Source organism: Schistocerca cancellata, chromosome 1 (genome assembly GCF_023864275.1).
Source record: "Schistocerca cancellata isolate TAMUIC-IGC-003103 chromosome 1, iqSchCanc2.1, whole genome shotgun sequence".
NCBI lineage: Eukaryota > Metazoa > Arthropoda > Insecta > Orthoptera > Acrididae > Schistocerca > Schistocerca cancellata.
Genome location: NC_064626.1, coordinates 911,301,700 through 911,329,219, shown reverse-complemented (window position 1 = coordinate 911,329,219; position 27,520 = coordinate 911,301,700). Strand labels below are relative to the sequence as shown.

At 40.7% G+C, this 27,520-nt stretch overlaps 1 protein-coding gene across 4 annotated transcripts in view; it reads left to right on the top strand.

Annotated features, from left to right (window-relative positions):
* Positions 1-27,520, top strand: part of LOC126191208 (cGMP-dependent protein kinase, isozyme 1-like) — a 410,062-nt gene that overhangs the window by 264,355 nt on the left and 118,187 nt on the right. For all 4 annotated transcript variants that reach the window (XM_049932023.1, XM_049932009.1, XM_049932031.1 and 1 more), the window contains one exon: positions 6,081-6,178. In XM_049932023.1, coding sequence (XP_049787980.1) covers positions 6,081-6,178 — 98 coding nt within the window. The remainder of the gene's footprint in view (positions 1-6,080; positions 6,179-27,520) is intronic.

The window sequence follows — 27,520 nt, the reverse complement described above, 5'->3', positions numbered from 1 at the left end:
TTTCAGCTGTTTCTTCTTTGCTAGTACTGGCTTACCATCTGAGTTCTTGATGTTCATATAGGTGATTCTATTTTCTCTTTTCCTACAAGTGGTATCTGTATTTTCCATTAATCATCCTACAGCCTTGCATTAGATCTATAGCCATACCTGCTTTGTCATTTTTCACATTTTGTGAGTCCCATTGTTTAGGCACCCTTCATTTTTTTCTCACAGTCTAGATTGTCTCACTACTTTTCCTCCTCTTCCTTCCCCTGTTATTGGATTTCAGTCACCCTTCACTATTAAATTTTCATCTCCCTTAATGACTTGTATAATTTGTTTTATCTCATCAAACTTTCTTTTCTCCTCTTCTTCATCTGTGGATTTATTTGGCATATGAACTTATGCTGCTTTATATATGTTGGCTTCATGCCTGTCTTGGCTATGATGATATATTCAGTATGTATTCATAGTTGCTTACGAGCATTCTTATTTTCTTATTCATTACTAGCTGAGAAACCTGTTATTGCTGGGCTATTTTTATAGCTGTGCTCATAGCTTTGTATTTGACTTAAAAAGTTTCTTTGTATATGATATTTAAATTGGTTGGAGACATGAAGGAGAGAGCCATGTACAGTTGGCTGTGCAAAGAGCAACTGACACTAAAGTCGAATCCTGCAACACACATTGTCCGGCCCTGTGCTTGTTCATGGTCATGACATAATACAAGCCTACTAATAATTGTACATGTTTAAAGTGAAATGGTAAATTGTTAGGAATGAGAGGGATTCAGGGTATAAAAACTTGCTCATCTGTGACATTTCCTGTCAAAATTTCTCCTTGTATGGTGTTATGTTGGAGAGAAGTAACTTGAAGTGTCTGTGGATGAAGGGTTCTGAAGAGCAAGTTAAATGCATGATACTCTTGAACAGTACATCACACCTTACTTTTCAAAGGAGTTTCCAAAGAGAGGATTAAAGCCTGACGATCTCAAACCTACAGCAAGTCTTGCCTCATGTTGATGTTCTCAAGCTGCAGCAATTTTTGCCTCATGATATTCATTGAATTCTTGAGACCACATAATCCTCAGCCTTTTTGCAGTTCTAGTGTATTCAGAGAGACCGAACCGCTTCCTAGGCATTTGTATGCATAAACAAAATGAAATCAAAATGTAATGAGTAGGCACACAAATCACAAAGTGAACTTAATAAATTTGTTATTCCTAGCAATTAATATAAAAAAACCTATGGAAAGAAGCAAAGCAATGTCATTAATTTTAAGAGGGTACCCAAAAAACTGGAATAACATTGCCTTAGGTGGAGCTTCTGTAGAACGCATTTCTGCCACTGGTGTGTATAGCTCAACTCAATGCCAGTTCAGTTTTGCCTGTGTTGTTGACCTGGCTTATTCTGTTCATCCACAGTGATTGTTTTTGCCAGTGCTGTTTTGTTCTTGTTTTGTTTTTTATGATGGCAAGTTTAAGCAAACAACATGCAACAGTGAAATTTTGTTTTTTGCTTGGTAGAAATACTGCTGAAACTGTTTTAATGTTGAAAACAGCTTACCAAGATGACGCTATGGGAAAAATACAAGTTTACGAGTGGTTTGCTCAATTTAAAAATGGCAACATGTCAATTGATGACAAACCTCATTCTGGATGTCCATCAACTTCCCAAATTGTCAATAACAGTGAAAAAATTTAAGAGCTTGTGCTCATAGACCATCGACAGACAACTGATCAGCTGTCGAGATAAGTGGGTTGTCTTGGAGCTCAGTTCAGCGAATTTTAATGGAAGATTTGGGAATGAAAAGGGTTGCTGCCAAGTTTGTTCATCAGGTTCTGTGTGACAATCAAGAGGAACATTGAGTAGAGACATGTTGTGCTTTGAAACAATAGCTTGAAACTGAGTCAATTTTTTGTCAAAGGTCATTACTTGTGACGAGTCATGGTGCTATAGTTATGACCCAGAAAAAAAGCAACAGTTGAGCCAATGGAAGACATCACCACCCCATCCAAGAAAATTTCCTCAAGTCAAACCAAACATCAAAACAATGTTGATATTCATTTTTGATGCAAAGTGCATAGTTCATTCAGAGTTTGTTCCCCCAGGTCAGATGGTCAGTCAAACCTTTTATTTTTAGGTTTTAAGAAGATTGCACAACAGTGTTTGTCAAAAAAGACCCGATTTGTGGCAGACAGGAAAGTGTTTCTTCCACCACAACAATGCACCTGCACACATAACTATCTCTGTTAGGAGTTTTTGGCTAAAAATGTCATGGTTCTGCTGCTCCATGCACTTTAATCATTTAATCTTGCTCCATGTGACTTTTCTTATTTTCATGCATGTAAAGGTGCATGAAAAGAGACTGATTTGACAACATTGAAGAAGTAAAGGGAAAAATGTTGGAGGAGCTATCAGCCATTTCTAAAGATGACTACAAAAATTTTTTGTACAGTGGAAGAATCAGTGGAACAAATGTATTACTTGTAATGGATAAGGTTGTTTTGTAAACAGTCTGAAAATATAAAGCTTTTAGAATATAATTCTGGCTTCTGGAGACTGCAAACACACTGTTGTGGAGTGTGATAAGAATATAGGACTGGTTAACACCTAAGCAACATCGTAAGTTCCAATGGACAGGGTGTAAGGCATGGCTGAAGTTAGATGTAAACTTAAGTCTTTCGATGTTGTAGTGGTCTATCAAGATATGAAACAAAATTGGTGGTCATATCTGAAGAACAAGTATTTGTGGAAATGTCCCTTCTCAACAACATCCATCAGAGAAGCAGTCATCACAACCAACATCCCAGCCAAATTCAACATCAAGAAATTGGTAATGGAGCTTGGATTTTATAGGTGGTGAGAGTTTCACAGTGATTTCAAGAGCAGCTCTGTGGTGACTATCCATCTCCTGCTTGAAGGGTTAAAATATAAAAATATAATATAATATTATTTTACAGTAAATTTATATAATACTAATAATTATAATTTTTCATTATGGATCCTCTGGCAACATCAAAAGAAAAGTGTTGGTACTTCCAGGTGTTGAAGGAATACTGCAGACAAGAAGCTAGAATGCATTAAACAAACCTTTTTCACTTGGTTAAGAAGTGCATGTTGGGATGAAGTGACATTGTATTTTATTCTTACCTCCACTTGATCACATGAAGTTCAAATAGTAAAGGAAAACTGATTACCAAAAAGTATCTTCATTAATCCATTAAATTTCTGGCATGCAGCTGGCAAAAATAAAATTTCCTCCACTGATATTTCGGCCGCGTGTTGTCCGGCCATCCTCTTTAGAGTCACAAGTGACTCACTCTGAGGATGGCCGGACAACACGCGGCCGAAATATCAGTGGAGGAAATTTTATTTTTGCCAGCTGCATGCCCGAAATTTAATGGATTATTTATTATGCCATGAGAAGTTGAAAATGCACATTATCTTCATTGCTTAAACATTGTTTTTCATGGCAAAATAATTTAACACATAATGTTTAACAAAAAATAGTTTTACTGGGAATATTTTCTATTGCGCTGTATACAGATACCATGTTCTTCCCTTATTGTGCATGACATTACTTTAAATAATATGCCAATAAAACTGAAATTTAAATATTTTAGGAATCAATGTATATTAAACTTAATGTGTATAACATATACTTCCAAATGACTTTTGTATTCATTAATTTTATCCATCAGTATCCATGAAATTCAGTTTCAAACTTTAAAACAGCTCTCCTGAGCAGTTTGATAATGTGAGTAAAGAACATTATTTTTCTGTGCTCTTCTCTTGTAACCTACCCTCCTATATAAAAGACATCAAACATTTCCACCACTGACTCTCTACAATTCCTGTTCCTTTACCACTGGTGCCATGCTCATCACTGCTAATGCCACCTAGCATTCCACATAATCCCCTATGTCCACGGCCTTTCCACTATTCTATACTACCTTCCCCAATGCCCAACTTGCTGCATACCTACAACCTCCTTGCTATTCACTCACAATTGTATCTCCTTTTTAGGCACCACTTGCAAACAAATCAATGATGCAGCAATGGGCACCTGCATAATACCATTCTTTGCTAATGTACTCATGGACCATCTACAGGGATCCTTCCTTTCCAACCAGAATCCCAGATTCCTCACCCAGTTCAGATTTATTGATGATAATTTTGTGATATGGGCCAAGGATGAGGACTCCCTAGCCACATCCCGCCAGAACCTCAATGCTTCTCACCCATTCAATGCACCTGGTCCTCCTCAGCCCAACAAGCCACCTTCCTTGATGTTGACCTCCACCCGAAAGATAACTACATCAGTGCCTCCATCATCAAACCTACCAAGAACCAACAATACCTCCACTTCATCAGCTCCTGCCCTTCATTTCAAGATGTCAGCTTCTGCCCTTCATATCAAGAAGTCCCTTCCATGCAGCCTAACCATCTATGGTTGTTACACCTGTAGTGAATGACAGCCCCTCTGTAAATATTCCACAGGTCTCACTGAGGCCTTCAAAGGCTGAAATTATTCTGTGCAGAAATAGAACTCTCATGCCTTCTCTCCCCACTCACCTAACACCTTTCGCATACTCACTGTCTTGTCACAGAGAAGCAGTCCTTTTGTGACTTAGTACAACCCAGCACTGAAGCTTCTGAATTACATTCTTCACCAGGACTTTGACTACCTCTCATCATGCTCTGGAATTAGGTATATCCTACCCTTTATCATCCCCACCCCTCCCACTGTAATATTCTGCTGTCCACCAAACCTATGCAATGTCCTTCTTCATCTGCACTCCGCACCTGCCCCCCCAACACTTGCTTCATAGCTCATATTCCTGCAATATACCTAGATGCAAGAGCTGCACATCCCACCACCACCTACTCAAGTCCAGTCATAGACATCTCCTATTCTATCAGAGGGGGCACTACCTGTGAAACCAGTTACGTGATCTACAAACTAAGCTGCAACCACTGTGCTGCTTTCTAAATGGGTGTGACAACTAACAAGCTGTCTATTCTCATGAATGGCCACCACTGAACTGTGGCCAAGAGACTGATGGACCACTCAGTTGCCCAACACAATGTACTACATTTCAGTTACTGCTTCACAGCTTGCACCATCTGGAGCCTTCCTACTGACAACAGCTTTTCTGAATTGCACTGGTGGGATCTCTACCTACAACATAGTCTTCATTTCTCAAACCCCCATGGTCTCAACTTTTGCTAGACCCTGTCCACCCTTATCTATCCCTTTCCCTACTCCAATTCCAGTAGTATACATTCCAAGATGTGCCTACAGTCTTTCCACTCTCTATGTCCCCTGTTCCTATTATCTCCCTACCCTCCACCCAATACAAACTTCCAACTCTGCATCTAGCAGCCCATCCTGTCACCACTATGTCCATGCATGCTCCCACAAACAGTACATCATCTTCCCCCACACCTACCTTGCTACCCCTCCCACTTTTGACCCTGCCCCTCCTTACCCCACCGCCCACCACAGATTGCTGCAGCTGTTAGATGCAGTTGCAGTTTGCAGTCAATCCCCAGTGGATGGACACAGTAGCTTTGTACATGTGAATTGTGCTTGCATGAATGTGTGCATGTGTGTGCAATTTTTATTTTGGAAGAATAACTTTTTGTTTGAAAGCTTAAATGCTTAGAAGTATTTTCATTGTGCCTACCTGCAACTCATCACCTTCTCAATATGGTGAGTAGTAATCAATCTTTTTCCTAATATTGTTATTGTTCCATCTTGAACTTCCCATTGTTTGTTTAATGATTTTTATTATACTTCCCATACCATTTTGACTGCATATTGACAACTGTATTCATGTAGCCCTACAAACAGGGCCTATTAGAATTAATTTATTGTATTTGAATTTTCATATTTGTTGACATTATCCTATCTGTTGTAGTGTATTCATTCTATTCAGTAGGAAGAGATTTTTATTTTAATTTTGATTATCTCAGTGTCTGTCTGAATAATATACTTGAGAATCTGAAATTATGTTTGCAACTTATCTTCTAGTTACTAATTTTAACCAATCCTTCAATTTTCTTCAACATCATTGTTTTACTCTGTTTCTGCAGTCCATTCATACAGTTCCTGGGAGATCTTGATGAATTAAAGAAAAGTTATGATGGTCCTGAACCACCTCGTCCATCAGCCAATGCAGTACCAACCATAGGTATATATACTCTAGATAAGATATAAATGCAAATAGTTGTATCTCATATGTGCATAATTATTTTTTATTCATTATTCATGGTTAGTACCTTTTAATCTCTTCTACAAGTAACTCACAGTCATATTCCTTATCAGCAATATCCAAATAATGTGTAACAAAATCTCTGAGGATACCTTATGATTCATTTAGTTTTTAGTTACATGTAGCATCAAATGCTCCTTTGGTTTGAGTATATTTGTGTGTGTGTGTGTGTGTGTGTGTGTGTGTGTGTGTGTGTGTGTGTGTGTGTGTGGGTGTGCGTGTGCATGTGTGCGCATGCGCGTGCATGTGCATGTGCGCATGTGAAAGAGAGAGAAGGGGGGGAGGTTCATTTATATGAGAAGTTTCAAAATAAATTCGAGTTTGACCACTTCCAGTGATTATCTGCACTTTCCTTAAGCCCATCACCACCCATGATTCTATGGCATATGAGTGCCGCCTATTTTTTTTCATAAGAATAGTTCATGGACATTTTGTGGTTGTATCTGCCTCAGCCACAAATCATACTTCTTCGATCCATAGTTTCTAATTCTGGAGTTCCACACAAATTCAGCTCCAAGGAACACTACATACAAGAGGCACTGAGTTGAGCACAGGCACAATTAAAAAGAATACTAGAATATTTGAGCTTTCAGGCAGAGTCCTTCTTCCAAAGGAGACAACACATATATATTCACAAAAGTAGAACTCACACACACATGGCCACTGTCTCTGGGTGCTGGAGTGCAGCCAGGCCCCTACACATAGTCTCAGCTGATGTGAAGACCTGGGTGATCACATGTGTTTTCCATCTTGTGTACCACAACTTTCCATGTAAATATGGTAATGATATTTCTGGCAGGGTGTAAACATTTAGAATTGAAGAAAACTACTCACTGAAGAGCTGTGTAGTCATCAACAGGCACACAGAAGGGAATGAAAACTTTGCTAACTTTCAGATGAATCCTTTAACAAACTAGAGTACAAATTCATATGCATATGTGTGTGTATATGTATGAGTACTCTTACATCATTATCCACTGCAGCACTTAGCAGTCAGGTTTTCCAGAAAAGATCTTCCTGAACAATGAATACCAAGTAACTTATAATCATTAGCCGTGTGCAGATCTCAGTTATGTTGCATGTAATCCAGATTTTCGTCAATAAGATCTTGACAACAACAGCCATGCAGTGATTATTGGATGGTAGAGGATGCATTAACATTTGTAATTCTAATCTAAACTATGTAGCTGAGGATAACATCAGTCTCATCATTACATCACTAGGAATTGTCTTCACACTAATGTGATGACAGTGTCACTATTTGAGCTGTATGCAAGGAATCTTCCGTCAAGTTTCATTTAACACGAGTGTGATAAGTGCATTTAATCTCATTTGGTGACATACACATGGCATGATGTACATCTGGATTTCCAGTGAGATATTACTTTATGATTAATTTGAATACTTTCCAATGTAATCAGAGCACTATCTATCAAAATCCCACGATTTCCAGTATTTTCACTGTGCCTGTCTTGGAACAATTTTTTCTGCAAAAAATGAGGTCTGTTCAAAAAATTCCAGAACTTTGTCAATAAAATTTTTCTACTCCTATCTCTTACTTATTGTGCATAGTCTGCTCTGAAGTACTCTCTTCCACAACCGATACACTGCACCCAATGCTGTTTCCATTTCCAGAAGCAGTCTTGGTATGCTTCTTGCTAGATCGTGTGAAGCACCATCTGCAGAATTTCTTTTATCTCATCTACTGTTGCAAATCTTTGTCCTTTGAATGGGATTTTCAACTCTGGAAATTAAAAAAAAGTCCACAGGGGACAGGTCTGGAGAGTATGGAGGGCAAGGCAGCATAATGATTCCGTTTCTTGTGCAATAGTCATGCACCAACAGGGATGAATGTGTGGGTGTGTTATCATGTGCAATTGCCACGAATTCTCTCACCACATTTTAGGCAGTTTCCTTCTCACATTTTCTCGCAGGCATCGCAAAACATCGAGATAGTAGCATTGATTAAAGGTTTGTCCCTGTTGCATGAATTCACAGCGAACTAATCCATCAAAATCAAAGAAAACTATCAGCATGACTTCGACATTTCACCTGACTGGATGAGCTGTTCTTGGTCTTGGAAAACCTTTTCCAATCCATTGTGAAGATTGAACCATAGTCTCAACATCATAACTGTAGACCCACATCTCATCACCAGTTACGATTCTCTTAATGAACATCTCATTCTGATTTGCGTGATCCAAAAGCCCTTCACAGATTGTGAGACAAAGGTCTTGACTCATGAGCCATGGGATGAACTTGGTGGCAACATGACACATTCCAAGTTGCTGCGTCAGGATTTCGTGGCATGATACAACTGAAATATTACATTATACTTTAATCTCTCTGACAGCCAGTCTTTGATCTGTAGCACAATTTCACTGACATTCCTGACATGGGCATTGCCAATAGATGTTGAAGGGAATCATGAATGAGGGCCATCTTTAACTTATGTTTGGCAATTTTTAAAATGTGTGAACCAATTCTAACAATGAGTATGGCTAAACAGATGCTATATTGGTGGCTGATGTGGGAAACATTCGATGTGTCCACAAGGGATGCCATTGCATGATCAAAGAGATGTGGGGTGGGGTGTTGGTGGTGATAATGCCAGCATGTGGAGGCCATGCATACCAAAGGAACTCTGATCTGATCAAAGTGATGGTGTATATTGAAAGGTTGGTGCGACTGATGTGTGTTCCTATTATTAGCCACTTGAACTTCGATGGGCGTAGCCTATGTGGTGACTGTCCATGGTGGGCTGGGTATAAAGAGGAGGCAGGAATTATGGGTACTGATTCCTTTTGGGTCATGGATGAAGTTGATGTAGGCAGAGATGTAGTCCTCGAGTCCAGAATTGTTGTGTAGAGCTCATATCGGGAATAGGAACTGTAATTATTGCTGAAAGTTGGAGGTGAACAGTGCAACAGACATCTGTCACACTGGTTCATATTCTGTTAGATTCCTGTGATGTGTCCCAAATGTGGCACTGTACAGCATCAACAACCTGTGGTGGGCGTGCAGTAATCAAATATGGAATCAGGTGAACATAGTCAGTGGGGTTGGTGATTTAGTGTGAAGATCTGCAGTGGATGGTGATCAAGCTGCTTTTTAGGGTGTCAGCTGGAGAGGCATGCCCAAAGATGCCAAGTGTCCTTCTTTCTCCTCTTTCCTGTGTTTCTCTTCTCATCTCACAATCCGCACTGCACACTATACTTATGAACCACACTGTATCAACTGTCTTGGCCTTGCACAACAGATAGCTACAAGACCACGCTGATTGATGGTGCAACATCTTATGTCCCACATTACTCCCGCCAATATAATTAATCCTATACTTTCAAATTGATCACTCCCCCTGCATCATTTCACATATTTTTGCATGGTAACTCCCACACCTTTCTGCTGCCACACGATCTTGTATCTCATCCTATGAACCCCTCCCCACCCCCCACACTTTCACCGTTCTATCCCAGTCCACTCCCACTAATTCCACCAACCAGTCACAACTGCCATCCCCCTTATTCACATTTATCCACCCTCAGACCTGCTACCCAAAGTAATATATATATATATATATAAATAATAGAGGGAAACATTCCACGTGGGAAAAATATATCTAAAAACAAAGATGATGTGACTTACCAAACGAAAGCGCTGGCAGGTCGATAGACACACAAACAAACACAAACATACACACAAAATTCAAGCTTTCGCAACCAACGGTTGCTTCATCAGGAAAGAGGGAAGGAGATGGAAAGACGAAAGGATCTGGGTTTTAAGGGAGAGGGTAAGGAGTCATTCCAATCCCGGGAGTGGAAAGACTTACCTTAAGGGGAAGAAAGGACAGGTATACACTCGCACACGTACCCATATCCATCCGCACATACACAGACACAAGCCGACATTTTTAAAGGCCTTTACAAATGTCAGCTTGTGTCTATGTATGTGCAGATGGATATGGGTGTGTGTGCAAGTGTATACCTGTCCTTTTTTCCCCATAAGGTAAGTTTTTCCGCTCCCAGGATTGGAACAACTCCTTACCCTCTCCCTTAAAACCCACATCTTTTCGTCTTTCCCTCTCCTTCCCTCTTTCCTGATGAAGCAACTGTTGGTTGCGAAAGCTTGAATTTGTGTGTGTGTGTGTGTGTGTGTGTGTGTGTGTGTGTGTGTGTGTGTGTGTGTGTTAGTTATTTTTTACTTTTATCCTTGTGACTTCTCGCCAATTTTAGTCAGTTTTCACCTTTTGCTATTGTCGGCTCTCAGATTTCGTCTTGTTCCCCCCTTTTGCATCCATTTTATACTTTTAATGAATTTTTGCATGTATTTGAGTGCATTTTTGCGGAATTTTTTGAACATAATTATACATTATTTACGTATTTTTTTGCATTTTTCTACCTCCATGAATCCTTGCTCCTTCCATCTGCGTCAATACAGAATGGTTTTCTTATCCCTAGCTAGATCCCAATCCCACATACTGTTCCTGCATTGTTGCCTTGCCCATGGAACCCTTCCTAATGGCCTTACCATCAAATTACCCATCTCTGGCTGCCACGCCTCCTTCCACAATCAACTCCACTTGTTCAGATTCCACCAATCCTTCTCTTGCCCTGCAGGTTCTTGAGCAATATGCACAACACCACCTCAAAAAGCTCTCAATCCTGCTCACTTCCTACTCCCACCTTGGAGTACCACTGTCCACCACCTCTACAACAACCTCCAAACCTCCCCCATGTCTCCTCATAGTTGACAAATTCTGTCTCGCAGACCTACTAAATTTACCCCAGCCTCCAAAACTCCCTTCCTCCACCCAGAATCCAGAACCTAAACAGACCCACAACACAGTCATGAACATTTCCTCCAGAAGTCTTAGCCCCACAGAAATATCACTCCTTTCTGAAGGCCTCATCTTTTGCCCCCACTCCCAAATTCATTCATGCAGGACTTGTTAAAGACCTACTCTGCTTCTCCTGGTCCCTACAGTGGAAAAACTTTTTTGCCATGAACCCTACTAATCAGACTCAACCAAAGATCAATATTGAACCTTGCCTAACTCAGTTCACTTCTCCACCCAATCATGATCCACCCCCACTGCCCCCAAACAACCCCCTGTTAACTTTCCAGAATTTGTTAACCTCAAACCTTGCCTCACCATCATTCCACAAATCCTCCAACATGCAAGCTAACCTTACACATTCACAGGAAGAACCACAGTCCACCATCTAAAAACTGATCCCAACCATATATCCTACTTGCAGACAAAGCCACTACTGTTGTTTAGAACTGCAAGGATTACATGGCTGAAGGACTCCGCCAGCTGTCAGATACTTCCACCTACAAGCCTTGCCACAGTGACCCCCATTCCAGTAATCCGGCAGGATCTCCAGTCACTATTAAAGTCCTTAAGCCCATCCCAAAACCTCTCCCCAGAGTCCATCTTTCTACTCATCCCTACCACTCCCTGCACTCCTACCTTCTACATACTTCCTTAAGTCCATAAACCTAACCACCCAAAACGCCCCATTGTGGCTGCTTACTGTGCCTCCACTGAGAGAATATCTCCTCTCATAAACCAACATCTTCAACCTATTACCCAGAACCTACCCTCCTATATAAAAGATACCGACCATTTTCTCCATCATCTCTTCACAGTTCCTGTCCCTTTACTACACTGTGCCCTGCTCATCACTATTGATACCACCTCCCTGTACACTAACATTCCTAATGCCCTTGGCCTTACTGCTATTGAACATTACCTTTCTTAATGACTAATGGATTCCAAATCAACAACCTCCTTCCTATTTACCATGACCAGCTATATCCTCATCCACAATTACTTCTCCTTTGAAGGCATTACCTACAAAGAAATGCTGGGTATGGCTAGGCGCAATCACATGGCACCATCCTATGCTAACCTATTCATGGGCCGTATAGAGGAATCCTTCCTTTAAAAAAAAAAAAAATAAATAAAATAAAAAATATATATATGAATATAATAGAGGGAAACATTCCACGTGGGAAAAATATACTTAAAAAGAAAGATGATGAGACTTACCCAACAAAAGCGCTGGCAGGTCGATAGACACACAAATAAACACAAACATACACACAAAACTCTAGCTTTCGCAACCAACGGTTGCCTCGTCAGGAAAGAGGGAAGGAGAAGGAAAGACAAAAGGATTGGGTTTTAAGGGAGAGGGTAAGGAGTCATTCCAATCCCGGGAGCGGAAAGACTTACCTTAGGGGGAAAAAAGGACAGGTTTACACTCGCACACACACACATATCCATCCACACATACACAGACACAAGCAGACATTTGTAAAGGCTAAGAGTTTGGGCAGAGATGTCAGTCGGGACGGAAATACAGAGGCAAAGATGATGTTGAAAGACAGGTGAGGTATGAGCGGCGGCAGATTGAAATTAGCGGAGATTGAGGCCTGGCGGATAGCGAGAAGAGAGGATATGCTGAAGGGCAAGTTCCCATCTCCGGAGTTCTGACAGGTTGGTGTTAGTGGGAAGTATCCAGATAACCCGGACGGTGTAACACTGTGCCAAGATGTGCTGGCCGTGCACCAAGGCATGTTTAGCCACAGGGTGATCCTCATTACCAACAAACACTGTCTGCCTGTGTCCATTCATGCGAATGGACAGTTTGTTGCTGGTCATTCCCACATAGAACGCTTCACAGTGTAGGCAGGTCAGTTGGTAAATCACGTGGGTGCTTTCACACGTGGCTCTGCCTTTGATCATGTACACCTTCCGGGTTACAGGACTGGAATAGGTGGTGGTGGGAGGGTGCATGGGACAGGTTTTACACCGGGGGCGGTTACAGGGGTAGGAGCCAGAGGGTAGGGAAGGTGGTTTGGGGATTTCATAGGGATGAACTAAGAGGTTACGAAGGTTAGGTGGACGGCGGAAAGACACTCTTGGTGGAGTGGGGAGGATTTCATGAAGGATGGATCTCATTTCAGGGCAGGATTTGAGGAAGTCGTATCCCTGCTGGAGAGCCACATTCAGAATCTGATCCAGTCCCGGAAAGTATCCTGTCACAAGTGGGGCACTTTTGGGGTTCTTCTGTGGAAGGTTCCGGGTTTGAGGAGATGAGGAAGTGGCTCTGGTTATTTGCTTCTGTACCAGGTCGGGAGGGTAGTTACGGGATGCAAAAGCTGTTTTCAGGTTGTTGGTGTAATGGTTCAAGGATTCCGGACTGGAGCAGATTCGTTTGCCACGAAGACCTAGGCTGTAGGGAAGGGACCGTTTGATGTGGAATGGGTGGCAGCTGTCATAATGGAGGTACTGTTGCTTGTTGGTGGGTTTGATGTGGACGGACGTGTGAAGCTGGCCATTGGACAGGTGGAGGTCAACGTCAAGGAAAGTGGCATGGGATTTAGAGTAGGACCAGGTGAATCTGATGGAACCAAAGGAGTTGAGGTTGGAGAGGAAATTCTGGAGTTCTTCTTCACTGTGAGTCCAGATCATGAAAATGTCATCAATAAATCTGTACCAAACTTTGGGTTGGCAGGCCTGGGTAACCAAGAAGGCTTCCTCTAAGCGACCCATGAATAGGTTGGCGTACGAGGGGGCCATCCTGGTACCCATGGCTGTTCCCTTTAATTGTTGGTATGTTTGGCCTTCAAAAGTGAAGAAGTTGTGGGTCAGGATGAAGCTGGCTAAGGTAATGAGGAAAGAGGTTTTAGGTAGGGCGGCAGGTGATCGGCGTGAAAGGAAGTGCTCCATCGCAGCGAGGCCCTGGACATGCGGAATATTTGTGTATAAGGAAGTGGCATCAATGGTTACAAGGATGGTTTCCGGGGGTAACAGACTGGGTAGGGATTCCAGGCGTTCGAGAAAGTGGTTGGTGTCTTTGATGAAGGATGGGAGACTGCATGTAATGGGTTGAAGGTGTTGATCTACGTAGGCAGAGATGCGTTCTGTGGGGGCTTGGTAACCAGCTACAATGGGACGGCCGGGATGATTGGGTTTGTGAATTTTGGGAAGAAGGTAGAAGGTGGGGGTGCGGGGTGTTGGTGGGGTCAGGAGGTTGATGGAGTCAGGTGAAAGGTTTTGTAGGGGGCCTAAGGTTCTGAGGATTCCTTGAAGCTGGGTAACCAAGAAGGCTTCCTCTAAGCGACCCATGAATAGGTTGGCGTACGAGGGGGCCATCCTGGTACCCATGGCTGTTCCCTTTAATTGTTGGTATGTCTGGCCTTCAAAAGTGAAGAAGTTGTGGGTCAGGATGAAGCTGGCTAAGGTAATGAGGAAAGAGGTTTTAGGTAGGGCGGCAGGTGATCGGCGTAAAAGGAAGTGCTCCATCGCAGCGAGGCCCTGGACATACAGGATCAACATACCCCAGCTCTAACCAACCCTTTTTCGCCTTTTTTCACATCAGATCTCCATTTGCTTTCTAGTTTTACCTTTATCTCTCCCCATATATTTTTATATTTATTTTCATTTTCATTTCAGCCTCGTGTTCCACTTTCCACCTTCCAGTACCATGTCACCCTCACAACACCTCCACAACGACCCCATTAAGTTTTATTTACATTCCCTCCGCAAACATGCCTTCGCCCTAGCCAGATTACACTCCCATATTTTATTTTCTCAGGCTTGTCTGACATTTGGCATCACCCCCAAAGGCCTCACACTTAAAGTTCCCATCTCTGGCTGCAACCCTTCTTTCCATCAGTCCCTATACCAGTTCCAAACCGAACAATCCATTGCCCTCACCCACCTAATCCTTCACCTACACATCCACTCAGCCAATCAACACACCCATCAACTCCTGTCCCTAATAAAAGTCCTCAATCTTTCCTCTCCCTCATCCACACCAGTTGTTCAGAGCATCCTCCTACAGGCCAACCGCAAATTAGAACAGCATGCCACCCTCCACCTTAAAAAACTATCCAATCTCCTGGTTTCCCACCTCCGGAAAGGCAACTCACTCACCCTTCACAACCTTTCCAGCAAACCTCAACCTCCTCTCATTGCACACAAACCCAGTCTCTCCCATCTACTCAATCTCCCACTTCCAGCTCCACTCCCTCCAAAACCTCAAAACTCCAATCAACACAATCTGGAACCACAACACCCCAATTCAGTAGTTAACCTCTCCTCCAAACCTCTCTCCCAATCCGAAACCTCTGTCCTATCCAAAGGCCTCACCTTCAGCCCCACTCCCAGATTTAACCAAACAGCCCTTGTCAAAGATTTACTGTCCTACAGCCGTACTCTCTGCTGGAAATATCACTTTGCCACGAAGAAAAATGATCCTAATCCTACTCCCAATGATCCAACTCCCCAAGATACTATCCAAATTGAACCATGCCTGGAACAGTCCTCCGTCACAGCGGGACCCACCTCCTCTTCCTCAAAATCACCCTCTCCTAACCTTCCAGGAATTTCTGACTTCCAGCCTTGCCTCTCAATCCTTCTTAAAAAACCTTAATCCTACTCCCAACATCACCACTGCTGAAGCCCAGGCTATCCGTGATCTGAAGGCTGACCAATCCATCGTCATTCTTCCGGCGGACAAGGGTTCCACGACTGTGGTACTTGATCGTCGGGAGTATGTGGCTGAGGGACTGCGTCAGAAGACAACACTACTTACAAAGTTTGCCATGGTAATCCCATTCCTGATGTCCAGGCGGAGCTTCAAGGAATCCTCAGAACCTTAGGCCCCCTACAAAACCTTTCACCTGACTCCATCAACCTCCTGACCCCACCAACACCCCGCACCCCCACCTTCTACCTTCTTCCCAAAATTCACAAACCCAATCATCCCGGCCGTCCCATTGTAGCTGGTTACCAAGCCCCCACAGAACGCATCTCTGCCTACGTAGATCAACACCTTCAACCCATTACATGCAGTCTCCCATCCTTCATCAAAGACACCAACCACTTTCTCGAACGCCTGGAATCCCTACCCAGTCTGTTACCCCCGGAAACCATCCTTGTAACCATTGATGCCACTTCCTTATACACAAATATTCCGCATGTCCAGGGCCTCGCTGCGATGGAGCACTTCCTTTCACGCCGATCACCTGCTGCCCTACCTAAAACCTCTTTCCTCATTACCTTAGCCAGCTTCATCCTGACCCACAACTTCTTCACTTTTGAAGGCCAAACATACCAACAATTAAAGGGAACAGCCATGGGTACCAGGATGGCCCCCTCGTACGCCAACCTATTCATGGGTCGCTTAGAGGAAGCCTTCTTGGTTACCCAGGCCTGCCAACCCAAAGTTTGGTACAGATTTATTGATGACATTTTCATGATCTGGACTCACAGTGAAGAAGAACTCCAGAATTTCCTCTCCAACCTCAACTCCTTTGGTTCCATCAGATTCACCTGGTCCTACTCTAAATCCCATGCCACTTTCCTTGACGTTGACCTCCACCTGTCCAATGGCCAGCTTCACACGTCCGTCCACATCAAACCCACCAACAAGCAACAGTACCTCCATTATGACAGCTGCCACCCATTCCACATCAAACGGTCCCTTCCCTACAGCCTAGGTCTTCGTGGCAAACGAATCTGCTCCAGTCCGGAATCCTTGAACCATTACACCAACAACCTGAAAACAGCTTTTGCATCCCGTAACTACCCTCCCGACCTGGTACAGAAGCAAATAACCAGAGCCACTTCCTCATCTCCTCAAACCCGGAACCTTCCACAGAAGAACCCCAAAAGTGCCCCACTTGTGACAGGATACTTTCCGGGACTGGATCAGATTCTGAATGTGGCTCTCCAGCAGGGATACGACTTCCTCAAATCCTGCCCTGAAATGAGATCCATCCTTCATGAAATCCTCCCCACTCCACCAAGAGTGTCTTTCCGCCGTCCACCTAACCTTCGTAACCTCTTAGTTCATCCCTATGAAATCCCCAAACCACCTTCCCTACCCTCTGGCTCCTACCCCTGTAACCGCCCCCGGTGTAAAACCTGTCCCATGCACCCTCCCACTACCACCTATTCCAGTCCTGTAACCCGGAAGGTGTACATGATCAAAGGCAGAGCCACGTGTGAAAGCACCCACGTGATTTACCAACTGACCTGCCTACACTGTGAAGCGTTCTATGTGGGAATGACCAGCAACAAACTGTCCATTCGCATGAATGGACACAGGCAGACAGTGTTTGTTGGTAATGAGGATCACCCTGTGGCTAAACATGCCTTGGTGCACGGCCAGCACATCTTGGCACAGTGTTACACCGTCCGGGTTATCTGGATACTTCCCACTAACACCAACCTGTCAGAACTCCGGAGATGGGAACTTGCCCTTCAGCATATCCTCTCTTCTCGCTATCCGCCAGGCCTCAATCTCCGCTAATTTCAATCTGCCGCCGCTCATACCTCACCTGTCTTTCAACATCATCTTTGCCTCTGTATTTCCGTCCCGACTGACATCTCTGCCCAAACTCTTAGCCTTTACAAATGTCTGCTTGTGTCTGTGTATGTGTGGATGGATATGTGTGTGTGTGCGAGTGTAAACCTGTCCTTTTTTCCCCCTAAGGTAAGTCTTTCCGCTCCCGGGATTGGAATGACTCCTTACCCTCTCCCTTAAAACCCAATCCTTTTGTCTTTCCTTCTCCTTCCCTCTTTCCTGACGAGGCAACCGTTGGTTGCGAAAGCTAGAGTTTTGTGTGTATGTTTGTGTTTATTTGTGTGTCTATCGACCTGCCAGCGCTTTTGTTGGGTAAGTCTCATCATCTTTCTTTTTAAGTATATATATATATATATATATATAAAGAAAGATGATGAGACTTACCAAACAAAAGCGCTGGCAGGTCAATAGACACACAAACATACACACAAAATTCTAGCTTTCGCAACCAACGGTTGCCTCGTCAGGAAAGAGGGAAGGAGAGGGTAAGACAAAAGGATTTGGGTTTTAAGGGAGAGGGCAAGGAGTCATTCCAATCCCGGGAGCGGAAAGACTTACCTTAGGGGGAAAAAAGGACAGGTATACACTCGCACACACACACATATCCATCCGCATATACACAGACACAAGCAGACATTTGGAAAGGCTTTACAAATGTCTGCTTGTGTCTGTGTATATGCGGATGGATATGTGTGTGTGTGCGAGTGTATACCTGTCCTTTTTTCCCCCTAAGGTAAGTCTTTCCGCTCCCGGGATTGGAATGACTCCTTACCCTCTCCCTTAAAACACAAATCCTTTTGTCTTTCCCTCTCCTTCCCTCTTTCCTGATGAGGCAACCGTTGGTTGCGAAAGCTAGAATTTTGTGTGTATGTTTGTGTTTGTTTGTGTGTCTATCGACCTGCCAGCGCTTTTGTTGGGTAAGTCTCATCATCTTTCTTTTTAGATATATTTTTCCCACGTGGAATGTTTCCCTCTATTATATATATATATATATATATATATATATATATATATATATATATATATATATATATATATATATTTTAAACCCTTCACCTGGTTCAGGTTCATTCATGACATCCTTCCTGTCTGGATCGAAGGTGAGGACGCCCTATCCACATTCCTCCAGAAACTCAACAACATCTTCCCCATTTTTTCAGCTGGTCCTTTTCAACCCAACAAGCCACCTTCCTAGACATTGACCTCCACCTCAAAGATGGCTACATCAATACCTCCGGCCATATCAAACCTACTAACTACGAGCAATACCTCCACATCAACAGCTATCACCCATTCCATACCAAGAACTCCCTTCCATTCATCCTACCCACCTATAGTCGCCACATCTGCAGTGACAAGCAGTTCCTCTTGAAATATACCAAGGGTCTCACTGAAGCCTTCCCAAACTTGTACAATAACAAATCTCCCATGCCTTATCTTTCCAGTCTCCCACCACCTGCCAAGTCCCATCATCTGGCCACAGAAAAACATTCCCCTCGTAACTCAGTACCACCCAGGAATGGAGCAACTGAATTAGGTTCCCTGCCAGGCTTCCGATCACCTCTGGTCCTGCCTTGAAATGAGAAATGTCCTGCCCACTATCCTTCCCATCCCTCCCACAGTGGTATGCTGCCATCTACCAAACCTGTGCAATATACTCATCCATCCTTACACAATCCCTGCTCCCAATATGTTACCTCATGGCTCATACCACTGTAATAGACCTAGATGCAAGACCTGTCCCATAGATCCTTCCACCGCCACCTACTCCAGTCCAGTCACTAACATCACCCATCCCATCAAAGGCAGGGCTACCTGTGAAACCAGTTGTGTGGTCTTCGAGCTAAGCTGCAACCACTGTGCTGCATTCCATGCAGGCATTACAATCAACAAGCTGTCTGTCCACATGAATGGCCACCGACAAATTGTGGCCAAGGAACAAGTAGACCACGCTTTTGCTGAACACGATGCCAAACACGATATCCTTCATCCTTCATCTTTAATTCCAGTTGCTGCTTCACAGCCTGTGCCATATGGATCCTTCCCACCAATACCAGCTTTTCTGAATTGCACAGGTGGGAACTTTCCCTGCAATACATCCTATGTTCTCGTAACCCTCCTGGCCTCAATCTCCATTAATCATTGTCCTCACCCATCCACTCCCTTCCCAGTTCCCATTCCACCACTACACAGCCATCATTCCACCACCACACCCAGTCTTTTTATTTCTCTCCTTTTCTGCTGCTTCCTCCCCCCCCCCCCTCCCCCCCAATCACCGCCTTTCACCTGACCTTAGTCTAACCTGCAGCACTTCACTGTTCACCATCCCAAACAGAGTATCCCATCCCTCCCCCTCCACTGAGTATCCCATCCCTCCCCCTCCACTCCCAAGCTTCCTCTTGTATTTGAAAGAATTGAGAGTCATATCACAAGTTTAAAATGTTGAGAATAACTGATATATAAACTGTGCATCTGACAGTTAAATAACAATAGAACTGAAGTTGGAGTGCATTTACTCTGTTTATAATTTATACTTGTGTGGCAGAAGTTTCTAAAAGATTGCAGTTTTTAATTGAGGCAATTTTCTAAGCAGAACAAATTTGTAATATACATATGTTTGAAAGTGGCAATTAAAATGTAGCAGCAAAAATACAGTTTAGTTTTTCAAATTAAATTTTCATTTAAAATGGAAACCTCTGGATACTGACATTATTTCCGAATATATTTCGTGACATGAAGTTTTTTACTGAATTTTCCTACCTGATTTCCATTAACAGAGTGAATATTACTTAACGCACAATAAATTACTGGATTTTATCTTTCATGTAATTTTGAATTCTTCAGTCTGTATTTCTTAAAATGTATGATACAATAAATAAAGATAATTAATGCCACTAGCATCTGTTTATTTCTGTTGTTCATTTACTCAAAAAGGGAAAAAATAGGATGATAAACTTTAACTACAAAATTTTATGTTTATGTATGATGAAAAATAAATCACAATTGTAAAGATTACTCTTGAATACAAGGCAGTGTTGTGACAGCAATGCTCCAAATGTATTGAATAAATCATTAGTAAATATGTATCACAAACTATTGAACTTAAACTGTATCAAATAATACAAAACAAGCATGGTATCACTCTGTTCATATCGCCATTTTTTCCTTGAAATGCAGTTATTATTAGTTCATCATTTCACTTCTTTTATCACCTTGTTGAGAGATATCTTTTTACATAATTTCTAAATTACTGAGCAATGTTGTGTTGATGAAAGAGTGTAGAATTTTTTTCTTTCTGCTGGAAGTTATACCTTTTGCTATACAACATTTTTAAACTATCTTCAGCCTCTTCTTTTTTTACTGGAAATGCTGTATCAAAATATTGGAGATGTACAGTATGAAAACTGTGAAATATGCTATTTACTTCAGTTTTACCGAAGACATTGACCTATATGGTGTGGACAGGATAGGGCACACTGTCAGGAGGCTGTGCACTAATAGTAAAGTAAGAAAATTGACATGTCTGCTGTTAAACCAGGCAGTTCACAAATCCAAATAGAATTCAGATACATAACACACCCTGTAATATGAACACTATACACCATAAGTAAAGCAGATAACTGCTATAATTTATCATTAAATCTACTACCAATTAGACAAAGAGTTTGCCAAGTAATTTGTACATTCTGTAATATCTTTTTAAGTGGTATATTCTGCCTATCTTTCTAGTTCATTACATTTTCCATAACCACAAATAATTCTATTGTTGCACTTCACAGTTAAACTCTTTTCCATTTAATTTGTTGTCAAATGACGACAGCATGCAAATGTTTTTGCAAAAGCACGTGTAGCTTTACTTTCACATTGTAATGCAGTCTCAGTTTCTTGAACAAGTGACTGTTTTCTCTTATTATGTTGTTTCCCCCTTGCTTTCACATAACAATATCACTGGCCTCCCACTCTCCCTCCCCCCCTCTCTCTCGCTCTCTCTCTCTCTCTCTCTCTCTCTCTCTCTCTGTCTTTTTTTAACAAAGTAGTTTGTTTTTTATTTTTCATATGGTAGATCGTCATATTTTTTGCAATAAGTTCATCTTTATTGTGTATTTCTTGATCCTTTCAATGTCCCTTGTATTGGATTTACATTTCTTACTTCAGTGTCCATTATTATGATTCTGCTTATATCAGCTACAAAAATGTCAATGAATTAGTTCTTTGTGACATTGATAATCATACAAAACAGCTAGGAAAGAGCTTTAAAGAGATTAAGTTACCCTAACTGTGGGAAGAAGTAGTACCTTTAAAGATTTTTTAGTAAACATTTTTAGATTAATAGTTTGAAGATAAACATACTTATGGAAGAAATATTCATTCAGAATCATGAAAAACTCATACACACACAAAAATACAGTGTGATAGTTCCAATGGAAGATTTCAGGAATTAGTCACAATATACAAACAAGAAATTAAAAATTACACATTGTTAGTATTGATTTTTGTGAGGAAATGACGTTGGAATAGTTTGATTACTTGCCATTAGGATTTGAATTAAATCATTGTAGCATATAAAAATATTCCTCATTCTGGCATGTGACATATTGTTCCACATTCTTTAACAATTTCTGCCTTTGCTTACAAAGATTAGTTCATGAAAGATGATTAACCATAAAATTATACTAATTATGTACTGAAAGACAAAATTTACACACAACAGTAAGAACACAAGAGATGAATCTTGATCAGACTCTGCAACAAGGAAAGAAAACTACCTCAGAATTAATGAATGGATAGAAAGATAGAAAATCCAGTAGTGTTGGAAAATTTCATTTGAAAAAAAAAAAGAAAAAGAAAAAAATCTCTTCACTGCATGAAGAAATAAAGAATAGCCTCAGTGATATAGGAAAAGGGTAAAAATATAAAAAAAAGTGCTCAAACAATAACTGGGTTGCATCTAATGACAAGCATGCACCATGTAGCAAGGTGGCACAGTCATTAGCACACTGGGCTCACATTTGAGAAGATGATGGTTCAAGCCCAGGTCTGGCTATCCCGATTTAAGTTTCCTGTGATTTCCTTAAATCACTTCAGTCAAATGCCGGGATGGTTACTTTGAAAGGCCATGGCCAAGCTCCTTCCCCATCCTCACCTAATGTGATGGCACTGATGACCTCACTGTTTGGTCCCCTCCCCCAACTCAACCAACCACGCACCAAAATAAAATCACATTGCAGATTGGCACAATGGGCAGTTAAGGTCATGCACCTTGAATAGTGTAATAAACTCTATCACTGAAAGAATTGTCTGAAATTCTACTCTGGGTACTGAAAGATGAAAAAATTGAGCATGCAGATGTGTTTACAAAGAACAATGTATCAGTGTCAAGAATTATCATAATCATAAAAATGGTAAAAGGATCAGCAAATCATTCTGTGACTATACTGGAGGTTGGTTCAAAAACGACATACTGCCAACATATTTAAATTGCTGATAAAGTTAGTGAAGAACAAAGAATTCACACAAGAAAAGTTCATAAATTTGTTACGTTATTTTTCAGATACTAGAGAACTAATGTGGGTAGAAAGAGATAACATTGATAGATTTATGAATAGAAGAAGAAGATGTAGGACAGAAAAGAACAAAGTCAGAAACAGTACTGCAACAGTCTTAGGTGATGTGTATGCAAAGCATAAAAAGTGTGCTTGTCATTTTGTGAGCTCCACATATAATTTCAATTAAAGTTCATGCATTTCAGACAGAATAACAAAAATAATATTTACAGACATTTGAGAATTCATAAATGAATTTCTCGATATTTAATTAATTAAAAAATATGTAACTCTTTTTCCAGTGAAGAACCTTTTTTTATGATTTCCAATTTTTTGTGAATCATGTCAACCAATCTTCTTATATTGTTGCAGTGAAGTTACATTTCGAAATCCAATAATTTTCCTAGGTTTTGGATAAATAAAATTACGTGTTTTAAGATGTGGGTTTTCTAGAATTTTGAGTGGACCAATGTGTATATCCAAAATTATTTTCAGCTCAACAGTTAATACTTGAGACTTCTTGTGTGTTTTTAGTAGTAGATGATATCCAATTTTAAATTACTTTGTTTTGATCTTATCATTGTGTCTTCTCCATAATATTTCCCATCTCTTTTTGTAGTTTCTTTTACAGTTGCTTCATGCTTTTGTGCAGACATAACACTACATGGTGGAAATGCGACTAATACAGAAACAATGTTTGCAGTTTTCATGTGAAAAACAATTTTAAAAAGTGAAAATCCTTTAGAGCTATGTTTTAGGCTGTTCATAACATCTTCAAAGTCATTCACATGTTCATACCATGACAGCAATAAATGCAACACAGATGACCATATTCACACATATATCATTCTTGGTGATTTTATAATGGCTAATGAATGGAAATTAAAATATGTTTGATTACAGATCATTCTACAAATGATTTCATACTTTCAGACAAAAACTGCATTCGAGCACCTGATAAGATAACTTTTAGTTTGCTTACATGTCTAAAATGATCTTGGTTGGTTGAGTTGGCGGAGGGGACCAAACAGTGAGGTCATTGGTCCCATCAGAGGAGAGAAGGACTTCATTGGCCGTGCTCTTTCAAAGAACCATCCTGGCATTTGCCTGAAGCGATTTAGGGAAATTACGGAAAACCTAAATCAGGATGGTTGGACACGGGTTTGAACCATCATCCTCTCGAATGTCCAGTGTGCTAACCACTGTACCGCTTGGCTCTATCTGAAATGATCTTTTTCAGTTTTTGAGATTATATCTTTGTTTGTAACTTTTCTAACTGGGTACAGTGTAACAAATTTAGATAAAACATATACCATGACAAAAATGTAACAATGTCCACCTTCACATTCTGGCAGGAGTCTATAAATAAGTTCTCTGGAATAATGTTTTGCATTTAATCCTGACATGTCCTATTACTTACTTTGATTTGCTGACACTTAACACAAGTTGACAACTCTTTCCTCACCTCTTCAGCCGTATTATAAAAAATGATATTATATATTTCTGAATACTGCATGTGTATAATTAACATTTCTGTTTATTCCTTTAACCACCTTAATTACCAGTTACAAGAATCTAAATCTGTTTTCCTGGAAAGTGTTCCCTGAATACCTTGTAATACTTGTCCAATTTCTTTACTCCTTTTTACCTAAATAGCTTTTTACTCGTCTCTAGTTGGGTCATGGTTCTGACTTCTTCTAATTTCATTGCACATTGATCTAAAATTTTTTGTGATGCACACCTTCCATATACCTAATTTTGAATTATTTTTCCTCATATTGGTCAAAAGTTTCAGTGATTCCTCCTACCAGCAACATCAGCAAAGTAGCTGCAGCAACATTGCCAGATTCTTTAATGTGTCTGATTCAATAGTCAGACTGTTGTAAGTGAGCCAGCTATGGCTACACTTCTGCATATAGCTTAAGGCTTTGTGATCCATATACACTTTTACCTTGCGTCCAAGCAAATAAGTCCAAAATTTTTGGAATATCTAGTATATTGCTAGCAACCATTTACCAGTGACCATGTAAGATTTTTCATGTGTAAAAACCATTCGGCTTGCAAATTCAATTGTACAATGTATAATTTCTCCATCAGCATCTTAATCTTGAAAGAGTTCTAAGCCCAGTGGAAAATTACTACTGCTAGTTCGTAAACAAAATGGTAAATTAAAATCAAGAATGTATAACAAATTCTGGTTGTTTAATTTTTTCTCAGTCTTCCCAAAAGCCTCCTGACTATCTTTGCTTCATATAAAAACACAGTTGTTTAGACAACATGCATTTAATCTTGGTTAATTTATGAATTTTCTGTAAAAGCTACATAAAATGTTAAAAAAATTCAATTGGTTTCTCTTACACGGGGCAGGATATTCTGCAACAGGTATAATTTTTTCTATATCTGGCAAAATTCCTACTATGACAATAAAATATCCTAACAATTATAGTTCAGATTCCATCTCATCTACATTTCTTACAAATGTGTTTTATAAGTTAAGTAGATTTCCTCCAATTTGCCCCCATTATCAAGACATCATCAATAAACAAGAGTTTTTGTCCTATAGAGTAAAACCCTGCATTCACACTTCTTATTCAAGATATTTCCTGAATAAAGTATTCATTAAGTCCAGGTGTAATTAAACATCCAGTTGTAAAAGTTTCTTTTTAAATAGTAAAACTTACTACCATCATCTGTTGTTGTTGTTGTGGTCTTCAGTCCTGAGACTGGTTTGATGCAGCTCTCCATGCTACTCTATCCTGTGCAAGCTTCTTCATCTCCCAGTACCTACTGCAACCTACATCCTTCTGAATCTGCTTAGTGTATTCATCTCTTGGTCTCCCCCTACGATTTGTACCCTCCACGCTGCCCTCCAATACTAAACTGGTGATCCCTTGATGTCTCAGAACATGTCCTACCAACCGATCCCTTCTTCTGCTCAAGTTGTGCCACAAACTTCTCTTCTCCCCAATCCTATTCAATACTTCCTCATTAGTTATGTGATCTACCCATCTAATCTTCAGCATTCTTCTGTAGCACCACATTTCGAAAGCTTCTATTCTCTTCTTGTCCAAACTATTTACCGTCCATGTTTCACTTCCATACATGGCTACACTCCATACAAATACTTTCAGAAATGACTTCCTGACACTTAAATCTATACTCGATGTTAACAAATTTCTCTTCTTCAGAAACACTTTCCTTGCCATTGCCAGTCTACATTTTATATCATCTCTACTTCGACCATCATCAGTTATTTTGCTCCCCAAATAGCAAAACTCCTTTACTACTTTAAGTGTCTCATTTCCTAATCTAATACCCTCAACATCACCCGACTTAATTTGACTACATTCCATTATCCTTGTTTTGCTTTTGTTGATGTTCATCTTATATCCTCCCTTCAAGACAGCATCCATTCCGTTTAACTGCTCTTCCAAGTCCTTTGCTGTCTCTGACAGAATTACAATGTCATCGGCGATCCTCAATGTTTTTATTTCTTCTCCATGGATTTTAATACCTACTCTGAATTTTTCTTTTGTTTCCTTTACTGCTTGCTCAATATACAGATTGAATAACATCGAGGAGAGGCTACAACCCTGTCTACATAATCAATAAGTTGACATATGTTGCAAATTTTCATTCAGTAATGTCATTTGGAATGATGTTCTGGGTTTACTTATCATTGAGAAAGAAAGTCTTCATGGCACAAAAATGTGCTGTAAGAATAATATGTGGTGCTGACCTACAATCATATTGTAGACATCTGTTTAAGGAGTTGGGCAGTCCGACTGTTGCTTCACAGTATATTTATTCTCTCATGACGTTTGTTCTAAATAACCTAATATAGTTCAAAAGGAACAATAATGAACATAATTATAATACCAGAAGGAAAAATGACATTCATTATTCCACATTAAGTTTGTCTTCATCACAAACAGAGACACAAAATGCTCCAACAACCATTTTTAATCACTTAACCAGTGTAAAAAGTCTGACAAGTAGCAAAGTAAAATCTGAAAACAAACTATGAAAGTTTCTCTTTGACAATTCTTTCTATTCTGTAGAATAACTTCTATTACTGTAATGTCTGAAAGCTAGTGAATAGGAGAAAGAAAGGAAGATTGGGTTTGACATCTCGTCAATACTGAGGTCAGTACAGATGGTGCATAAGCTCAGATTGTATCAAGGGTGGGGAAGGAAATTGGCCATCCTCTTTCAAAGGAACCATCCTGGCATTTGCATGGAGCAATTTAGGGAAATCACAGTAAATCTAAATCTGGATATCTGGACACAGGTTTGAACCATCATCCTCATCACGAATGAGAGTCCAGTGTGCT